We start from the raw sequence: 10,140 nt of genomic DNA on the forward strand, positions 1-10,140 counted from the left end.
GGCCGTGGCTCTTGTCGTGTGACTCATTCCCTGCCTGTGGGGCGTGGGCTCCGTGGCCTCCCGGGACGGCGTCCAGGCGAGCCCCTCGTGTAGTCTTCTGGCTGCAGGCTGACTCCTGCTCTTCAGGCCGTGTTTCCAGGTGTCGGCAGGGGCCACGCGCTGCCCTCCCGCACCTGCCCAGCCGGGAGGCACCCGCTCTGTCCCCCGTCCCCGGAGGATCACGTGCGGCCAGGCCGTCTCCACAGACAGTCAGACGTGGTGGCGGGTGATTGTGCAGTTTTGAAACTCCGCCGAGTCTGTGATGCTCTGCCCCGCGGGCGTGGTCGGCTTCCAGCCTGGGAGGCGCACGGGCCCCGCGTGGCTTCGAGGCCGCCGTGATGGGGGAGGAGCCGCCCCAGGTGACCCCGAGTGAAGCAGAGGGGGGCCGAGCCCGGAGTCCTGCTCCCATTGCAGGTTTGTGAGCCACGTAACCAGGGGGCAGTAGGAAAGCAGAGTCCGAGAGATTGCGTCACGTGGGCAGCTCTGTCGTGAGTTCCATGCTGACCGCCCGTGAGTAACGGGGGCCCTTTATTCCAGAATGAGGCCCCGGGCCTTCCTGTGGCCACTCCTGGCTCGGCTGGGCCCCGACCGTGGCCCTCGGGGATCTCGCCTCAGAGGAGCGTCCCCGGTTCAGTTCAGTTCCATTCAGTGTCTGAATGGCGGAGGTGGGGGTGGTGGCCCGAGGAGGGGTGACCCGAGCCCAGGAGGGCCACACGTCTCGAGGGCCCGGGCAGGTCCCTCGCTGACCACTTGGGGCCTTTCCCTCTTCTCACCTGTGACCCCGACTGCGGACTCAGGGTCACGCCACCCCACGTGGCGAGTCTCGTCCACACCGAGGTCTCCTCTGCTCCCCCCCAATGAAAGGGGCTGCTGTGCTGCTCCCTGAGGGGCATCTGGCGTGCCCCCCGCCCGCTGGGCACACACACACACACGTCCAGTTCCGGGTGGGAGCCACTGGCCAGGCACCTCCTTCGGCCTTGCAGCCCTTGGAGACGGAGCGAGGAGGCCCAGCCCTCCTGGAGGCCCTCAGGTGAGGTGAGGTCCCCGACGGGAAAGCACCCTGTGCCAACGAGTCATCGCGGTTCTGCAGATAATCTGTGGGTGATGGAGCCGCCCGGTGCCAACCTCACTGTCCCTCAGCTTTGGGGCATTTTAAAAACACTGAGAAATAGACGTGCAGTAAAGGAAGGTCCACAGGGCACAGGGAAGCGGCACGTTATCTTTAAGGAATCCGGGTTGACTGATGAAGAACACAGTTCTGGGTTTCCTGGCAGCCAAGTCAAAAAGGGAAACGTGGTGGGTACCGGGTCCTCGTTTCCTGTTAATGGGAAGCGGCCCAGGAGAGCCAGGCGCTCCCCTCACTCGTGCACAGAGGCCCTCGGACGCAGACTGGGGGGCTCCCGTAGGGCGTGCGTGCAGTGCGGTCCTCTGCGGCGTCCCCCGCGGAAGGCGCAGGGGAGGCGATGCGTCACGTGGTGCGGGAGCAAGCTCGGGATCCGGGCGGTTCCTGGGGTCCCTGTGCGGTCAGAGGCGGCACTCTGATGGCCCCAGGGGCCATTCGGTGGGGGGGGGGGTCTGAGCCTGGTGGCCGCACGCGGGTGCGAGGCTCGCCGGCGTGGCGTCCGGCCGTGGGCTGAGGGGCACCTCCCTGAGGGGGCGGGTGAAGCTCCCCCACCTGTTGTTGACGTCCCGGGCGCCCATCAGGCCAGCGGTCTCGGCACCGCGAGGGATCAGGATGGGGCTGGCGGGGGCTGGCGGGGCTTTCCGGGGTGCGGTCAAGCTCCCTGGCCTGTCGAAGCCTCAGCCCCCGGCACCCTGGCCCTCCGAGGAAGCTGCCGCCACGCAGCCAGTAGCTGTAGCGTTTATGGCCGAGAAGCAGGTGTTTCCTGTTGGCCTCGCCTGTGGGATGTGGGGACTCAGCTGCTTCTGCGCCCCCAGGAGGTTGGCGTCCACTTTGGGTAAACTGGTGTTGAGCATGTCCCGTCGGTCCTGTAAGGATGCGGTGACCAGCCAGAGTGTCCCTGATGTGCCGCCCCCGCGCTGCGGGAAGGAAGCTGAGACAGAGGGGCCTCGGGAAGTTGGACGCCCGAGCCGGGACCCCTGCCCCCAGTGTGCTCTCCCCCACCACGGGTTTGCCCTGCGAGGTGGGCGGCGGCCGCGCAACACCGTTGGGTTCTGGACTCACGGAAGAACGTCTCCAGTCAAAGTCCCTGCAGACCCGGGAGCTGAGGGTCTTAACCACTCAGCTTCTTAACCACTGCGCCAGCAGGGAAGTCCGAGCAACACATTTTTAAAACCTTCTCTGCCAGGATCTACCCCTTCCAACCCAGCAGGATGGCTTTTTAAATTTGTTTTTGGCAAATTAAAATAACTGCCATAAAACGTCAACCAACCAATCAGGTTCTTTTGAGAAAAACATCACCTTTGAAAGTGGTTCACTTTGACACCTATTCTTATAAGTTAGAAAATAAGCGCCTTACTTTCTGGGTCCTGCACCTGGGCCCAGCGGGATGTCCCGGGAGGTGCCGCGGCCACGGTTCCTGCTCTGGGTCCACGGCAGAGAGCAGGGGCCTTGCGATGGTGATGCTAGCATTTTCCCTCCTTAGAGCTGTGCCCACCTCCTCCCACCAGGGCCCGCTGCCAGAAAGCCGAGTCTCTTCCCACAGCAGCTTTGGGCCAGTTCCACGGCCTCCGGAACATTCTGCCCCCACCCTGCAGAATGAAGCTTGGTACCTCGGCTGTGCCCCGGGCGAGGCGGGCTCCCTCCGCCCCGCGTCCAACGCCAGGTGTTCCAAACCGACAAGAAGAGAAGGACACAGCGCACCCTCGCTGCCCTGCCCCCTCCAGAAATGCGGGGACCACCCTCCCCTTCCCGGGCACACCGTGACGTATCGTGGCCACAGCCCTGCTCTTCATGATTAGGAAGCTTCCCCTCCCCACACCCCACCCCCTGCCCCAAGATCTGCGTGCTGACTGGTGCGTCCTGGGTCGTTCCGTCTGAACCCCCTGGAGGGTCACAGGGTGCCTGGCACTGGAGGCCCTGGGCCTTGCTCTCGCACCCCACCCTGCTCACCAGTTCCCGTCCCGAGGGTAGCCTCCCCACGTGGTCGCTGACACAGCGTGGTCAGGCTTTTCAGTTTGTACTCATCTGATGCTCCAGTGTCCACCCTCCAGGAAGGCCCTCTGGTCCCCTGCTGGCAACAGGGGCTTTTCCTGTGTGCCCCCAGCCCTGTGCCTCCCTCCGGTCCAGTCGGCAAGCTCCGAGCTCCAGGAGGGCGGAAGCCACGGCTTGTTTGCCCCCATCCAGCTCGTGGAGAAGGTGTTGGGAAGGCATCGGTGTGATCTCGGCACTTGGTGCAGAATCCGCCAGCATCGCTAACCTCCTGCCACGTCCCGGGCCCCGGCCCTCCACCCACTGCCAGCGGGCCCCTCTGTGTGCTTTTCCTCAGACAGGTGACCTCCACCCAGAGACGAGGAGCCGGTTCATGGGGAGGGTCTGGGGGCAGATGTGGAAGAGGAGTCGGGGGTCAGAATGGACCAGAGAAAAGGCTTGTGGAGGCGGCCTCCCTGCAAACTGCTACTCATCCTTCCCACCTAAGCCCCGCTGTCGCCCTCTGGGCGGCTGCTGTCCCTCAACTAGCTTGTCTTCTGCTAAGGGCGTCTCTGTGGTGGCCCCAGGGCTCAGGGGCCTGGCTCCAGGGGCAGAGTGCTGCCTGGGCACGGTGCCCAGGACCTCTGAGAACGGGGTGGGGTCTGCAGGAGACCCACTGGACCCAGGGTAGGGCCTGGCACGGCACAGAGCAAGCGGGAACGCTGGTCTGAGGCTGGCCTCTGGGTGGACGTCATCCCAGGGCCCAGCAGCCCCTGCCATCTGCTTGCATCCCCAGCTGCAGGTGGGTGGCACCTCTGTGCCTGGCAGGTGTTGTCTGGCGACACTGGCCCAGCTGGGGAACCGGCTGGGGACGGTGTGGAGGGGGATGCAGGAGACGGAGCAGCGGGGAGCCCAGGGGAGGCCTGGGAGGGGCTGCTGCACCCGTGGCGGGGGGGACGCCCTGGAGGGTCTGCAGGGGCCCCGGGTGCGGACAGGCAGCGGCAATTCCCCGGGCCATAGGGATGGAGGGAGGAAGGAACCCAGCTCTGCCCTGTGGTGTAGGGCCTGGGAGAGGGAGGAGGGGCTCAGGCCTGGGTGGGGCTCTCAGGCGGGGGGTGGGGTACGCAGCCTGTGGTGGCCACGGCAGAGAGCCCAGTGTGGGGAGCCAGCCGTCCTTCCGTCCTGTCTCCATCACCGGCCGAGCACCGCAAGCTGGGAGTAACTCAGACCCTCCCCGGCCCTGGGACTTTGTCCCGTAGTCAGGCCAGGCCTCTCGTGGTCAGCGCCCCTGCAGCCTGGGCACCGCACACAGGGCCTGGGCCGGCGGCCGCGTGGTGAAGGCCAGGGCGGGCGTGGTGTCCAGGGTGGCGGCGCTGAGGCCGGGCGGGGGCAGCAGGCGGTACCGCTGCAGGAGGCCTGCGAACAGCAGGAACAGCGCCGACCTGGCCAGGCTCTCCCCCACGCAGACGCGGCAGCCTGCAGGGGACGCGGGGTGCGGGGTGGGTGCCGGAGGCCGTGGCGGGGCGGGGGGAGCCCTGCGGGCTGGGGACCCTGAGCTCTCGAGGCCCCGGGGACCAGGCCGCCGCCCGCGGGGCTGTGGTACCTGCGGAAAAAGGCAGGAAGGCTGCCCGCTTCACGAAGCGCCCGTCCGCGTCCAGGAAGTGGCCCGGGCTGAGCTGGCGGGGGGTCTCCCACTGCGTCTTGTCCAGGAGCACGGAGCTCAGGAGGGGCACCACAGGCGTGCCCTGTGAGGGGCGGCAGGCTGGCGGATGGATGCCCCGTCCACCCAGGCGGCCGCAGGCGGGGAGCACGGGGAGGGGGCCCTGAGGGGGGTGGGAAGGTGGGGCAGGGCCTGGCAGGGGTCTGCTGGGGGTTCGTGCTTAGCCCCAGGTGACCCCCGTGGTGTGGCCCCGGGTCTGCTGTGAGGGGCTGTGAGGCCGAGGGCTGCCCCCCGACGAACCCGTCTCCTGCCTCCTACGGGGAGCCCTGGCATCAGGCACCTGAGTCCCTGAGACCCCCAGCCCCATCCGCCCTGAACGAGAGGAACAGGTCGGGGTGGGGGGGCCTGGCCCTCCCACCTTGGGGAGCAGGTAGCCGCCTAGCTGGGTGTCGGAGGCCGTGCACCGCGGCACGTGGGGCAGCAGGGTGATGAAGTGCTGGACCTCGTGCAGCACGGTGTTGGTGTAGGGCAGGGAGCGCTGGTCCTCCAGCCGGGGGGGCCGCCCGGGCCCCAGCACTCGGTCCAGCTCCTCTTGCACCCGGCCTGCGGGCAAGAGGGGTGGGCGCCAGCGTCCCGGGGAGCCTCTGCCCCTCGGTCCTGGGCCCTGCGGGAACGGGCTCACGGGCTCACCCTGCACGCTGGGGTGCTTGCCCATCAGGAAGGCGGCCCACTGCAGCGTGGCGGACGTTGTCTCCGTGCCAGCCATGACCATGTCCAGGGCACAGGCCACCACGTTGGCCTCGGCAAACAGGCCCTCAGAGTCTTTCCCCTGCAGAGGTGGGTGGGGCTGGGCTCAGCTGGAGGCTGTCTCCGTGGACCCCCCCACCCAGCCCCAGGCTCAAGAAAGGCATAGAAGACAGAGGCCTGGCGGGAAGGATAGCGCCAGGATCCACCGAGCACCTACGACATTCTGGGTTCACCGCGGCCTCCCAACCACCCCATTTCACAGATAAGGAGACTGAGGCTCAGAGAGGCCCCCCCCCCTGCCGCCAGGAGGTGGAGCAGTATGGCGTAGGGCCAGCATGGCTCCCTCCCCAGCCCCTCTCCTCCTGGGTGGGGTCCCGGATGCCCCCCAGGCCTCTTGGGTGGTGGGGTGTGTCACGCCCACACCTGGCCCTGCTGGATCAGGGCGTCCAGGTAGCTCTGCACCGGCCCCTGCCCAGGCGCAGGGGCTGCCGTGCCTCCAGGAGGGTCCTCAGGATGGCCCGCACCGCCTCCACCTTCGGCAGGACGGGCCGGTGCAGCTGGAGGAGGGCCCCGAGCCAAGGGTAGATGTTGAACAGCTGGGGGCAGGGGGGGCAAGACGGCGTGGTGGGGGGTGAGGGCACAGGCGCCACAGCCCCACCTGGTGAGGGGCGGATCCGTACTCCGGCAGGTGTGCTCGCCTGTCGGGGCCCCTGGCGCAGCCCCAGACCCCGGGTAGAGGTGCCACAAGGGGGCACCCGCTCCCTGCTCGCGGGGCCCCTCCCTCACCCTCCCAGTGGGACCAGCAGCCCCAGGGGCTCTGATGAAGTCGTCCACCTGAGTGCAGGAAGGAGGGGCCGCTCGACAGGTAACACCCCTGGGGGTCCGTGCAAGTCATAGCAGGAGCCTGCCATCCCGGCCCCCCGCTCCCCACCCACCAAAGCGGGGAAGAGGGAGAAGGGCGAGGGCTGCCTCTGTGGAAATAACTTTGAATGTGCTGGGTCATTAGAAAAAAAGAGGGAGACTTGCAAACTTCAGAGTTTCAGCTCACGACATCGTGAAACAGGGCTCACGGCACAGCCTGTCTGACACGGCTGTCAGCCGCCCTCTGGCTACACTCGCACCACCGTGTCCCGCAGAATGTGAGCCATCACACGGGGCACAGGCACGGAAGGCCACGGAACATTCTGTCTCCCTGGAGCCCCCGACCCTCTGGCCTCCGTCCTCCTGGGGCTCCCTGGCGGGACTCGGCCAGGCTGCTCTCAGGCGGAGGCCAAATCTTCCTGCCTGTCCGAGCCTCCTCCAGCCGCGAGGGATGACTTAGAATCAGGACCCAAGCCATGAGTGCCCGCCCCACGCCCACGGGCTCGGGTCCTGGAGAGATGGGGCTGAAAAGTACACTTGAGCCACGTGCCAGCATACGTGTGTACCCCACCTCAACGTGCGTGCCCAAGCACGTTATGGTTAAAACTGGTAATGGTGGCTACAAATGAGAACAGTTTACATTCTGGAAAAGAATGAAATGCACACAGCCCTGGGGGTTCTGAGAATCAGGACTGATCCCCGTGATTCCTGACCCTGCAGGAGGACCCCGGGTGCAAGGGCTGGGGGCCTGGGGGGCATCGAGCCCCATATCCGGGGAAGAAATGCCCGGGTCCCACCCGCACCTCTGAGCAGATGCCTCTATTACTGATGGAAGGTGTGGAGGAGGAGGCGAGGACCCCTGCCCCTTGTTTCCCAGGAGCACAGGGGGGCCGGCCTGGGGTCACGTGGCCGGTGGAAGCGCGCGCCTGGGGCCTGCCGTGCTGCTCCCCCGAGGCGGCAGCTCAGCTCTCCCTGCCCCCACCCACCAAGCTGGGAGCAGCGACCTCTCACCTGCAGGCTGGGTGTCCCCAAGAGGACCATGACCTCGTCGATGAGGCCCAGCAGGGACACGAACACGGGATCCCGGTAGTCGAACCGCTGGCCGAAGAGGGGCATGAAGGTGATGCTGGAGGGAGCCCAGCCGAGCAGGACCAGTGGGAAGGGCCGGCCTGGGCGTGGAGAGAGGCCTCAGAGCTGACGGGCCCCCACTCACCTCCGTCGCTGTGCAGCTGCGCCGTGAGGCATCTCGGCTCCTGCAGGACCTTGTCGGCCACAGGCACCCTCCCCACGCCCAGGCCGTGGAGGGTGCGTGTGGTGAGCCAGTGGGCGGCCCTCCAGCGCGCCCCGGAGGAGAAGAAGATGCCTGCGGGCCGGACACCCCCGTGAGCAGCCCGGGTGATGCAGGAGGGAGCAACGGGGGGCTGACCGACGGGGCGGGGGCCTGGCTGGGGCCTCACTCCCTCCCCCAAGCCTGGCCCCTGGAGCTGGCCTCGGCTGGCCCTGCCCTTTCTGGTGTGCCCTGGTCCCCGGTGCGCCCAGCCTGCCACGTGGACACCCTGGCGCTCCCCCTGGGCCACACTGGGAGCACTCCCCCAGCTGCCGGGGGACTGACCCTTCTCCTTGGCCCCTCTCTGCCTGGCGGAAGCCCCCTCACCCCGCCACACACCTACCCCCGCCTCCCTGGATGAGCTGGAAGATGGCGATGGGGGGCCGGCCGGCCAGCTCCTGTCCGGTGCCCAGCAGGGCCTCCCTCACCGCCTCGTAGCCGGTCAGCACCACCGTCTTCTGGCGCCCCAGATGGACAGTGAACGCCGGCCCGTACTGTTGCGCGAGCTGCTGGGACGGGCAGGGATCAGCCTGCTGCCCCACCCCCAGGTCCCCTGGGAGCCCCTCAGGCCCCGCCCGCCCATATGCAGAGGACTCAGGGAGGCCCCTGGGCCTCTGTGTGTGCCCCCTCCCTTCTGTCCTCCCAGCGCCCCTGCCTGAGATGGGAGGGCTGTTGTCTCCCCACTTTACAGATGGGGAAACTGAGGCCTGGGGGCGGGAAGTGAGTTGCCGTGGATCACACGGGTGGAGCAGGGCCTGCCACTCCTGTCCACTGCCCGCTCTGCCACCGGCGTGCAGACGGTGGCCTCCAGGGCCCGGCACTAGGCACAGGGCCTGAGAACCCTGGTGCCTGCAGCCTGACTTCGCGGGTCATCACGGCTCCCCACCCACCTGCAGGGCCTGGGGGCCACGAGGCAGCCTCATGGGTGGGTCCTGGAAGCACCTCAGCCAAGTGATCATGGGAGCTGGTGCTCAGTGGGGGGTGGGGGGTGGCAGTTGGCTGGATGGCCCTCGAGGACGGGGCCAGGCCTGTACCTCTGCTTCACCAGCTCAAGGTGGGCAAGGGTGTTCAGCCTCCAGCCCAGGTGGGAGGAGCCACACCCAGCAGGCGTCCCACCTGGCCCACGGGCACATCTTTGCGCTGGTCCTGGTCCTTTCCATCGCCAGATCTCTGCCGCCCCCGACCCTGGCCCTCCTGCAGGCATTCATCAAAGGCTGCCTTCTCCAGTGAGCCCTCTGGGCCTGCCACTCTTGGCCCCCTGCTCCTTGGTCCGCCCATCCGTTTCCCTGTGGGGTGGAATATGTTTCTCTTCCCCGAGGCAACGCGGGCACTTAGGCCTCCTATGTCCCCTGTCGGCCCAGCATCAGGCTGGGCACAAACCTCCCACCCCACAGGGATCCTGGAAATTGGGGGCTCAGCTTTCCCGAGATGGGGCTGGGGTGCCTTCAGGGCTGGCAGGGGCCAGGCCCCGGGCCCAGGCACAGAGCCCAGCTGAGGACGTGCCTGCCCTGACCTACCTCCCTCAGCGACTGGTCCTGCTGTGACACACGCAGCAAATGTAGGTTCCCGATGAGGGGCAGCGGGGGGCCGGGGAGGGGGTGTGGGTGCAGGTGCGGAGGAGCCCCCCGAGCCCCAGCAGCAGCAGGGCCATGAGGACGGCAGGTGGCGAGGTCCCAGCTCCCCTCCCGGGGCTGCCACCCGCCCTGCACCTTACAGGCCTCCCGGGAGGGCGTGCCGCACCCCACCCCACCCACCCCACCACCCCACCACCCCAAGAATGTGGAATGAGCAGTTCGCAGGGGACAGCCAGGCGGCTTAAAGCCACAGGCGTGCGTGGTCTATGAGGTCGAGTCTGTGGCAGGGGGCTGGTGGGGCCGGGGGCCGGCTGGGGGCTTCGCCTCGCTGGGCAGCGCACAGCATGGCGGCCAGTCTGCTCCCCACATGTCTCGGCCTCTGCCCGGTCTCCCCATCAGAACCGGGGCTCAGGGGCCCTGGGCCCCGTCCTCCCCAGGCTCTGAGCCTCCCTCTGAAGGACCCCTTGGCCTCTTCCAAACCCACTACCACCTGTGTCCGCCCAGCTCCTCTCTGCCTGGGGCCAGGGGGGGACACCAGGCGTGGAGCGGCTCACGAGGTCTGCACAGCAAACGCCTCAAATCCTGGGACTTCAGAGGCCCCGGCGGAGAGCTCGCCCGAGCGGCGGTCTGCTCCTTGGTGGCTTTTCGAGCCCTGTCACCCAGGCAGGAGGCCCTGGCCGCGCCGGGACGAGGCGGGGGTTCGGGGAGGCGGTGGGTTGCTCAGCGGGGCCCACCCCACAGGCAGGGCCGGGCTGGGCGACCGGCGGCTGGGCTCACAAGCCCCCACCCGTCTGGGCTGCACTGTGGCCTGCTAAACCCTGGCGGCCCAGCTGGGAGGGGA

General features: G+C 67.7%; 1 protein-coding gene across 1 annotated transcript; it reads right to left on the minus strand.

Moving 5' to 3' along the window:
• Positions 1-4,409: 4,409 nt before the first annotated feature.
• CYP2W1 (cytochrome P450 family 2 subfamily W member 1) lies at positions 4,410-9,645 on the minus strand. Its single transcript, XM_068524806.1, is given in 11 exon segments — positions 4,410-4,606; positions 4,734-4,875; positions 5,209-5,393; positions 5,481-5,619; positions 5,961-6,019; positions 6,022-6,133; positions 7,410-7,567; positions 7,612-7,761; positions 8,069-8,231; positions 9,243-9,428; positions 9,559-9,645. Coding segments are annotated over 11 exon segments (1,578 nt in total).
• Positions 9,646-10,140: the final 495 nt, after the last annotated feature.

This window comes from Eschrichtius robustus, chromosome 16, assembly GCF_028021215.1.
Source record: "Eschrichtius robustus isolate mEscRob2 chromosome 16, mEscRob2.pri, whole genome shotgun sequence".
Taxonomy (NCBI): domain Eukaryota; kingdom Metazoa; phylum Chordata; class Mammalia; order Artiodactyla; family Eschrichtiidae; genus Eschrichtius; species Eschrichtius robustus.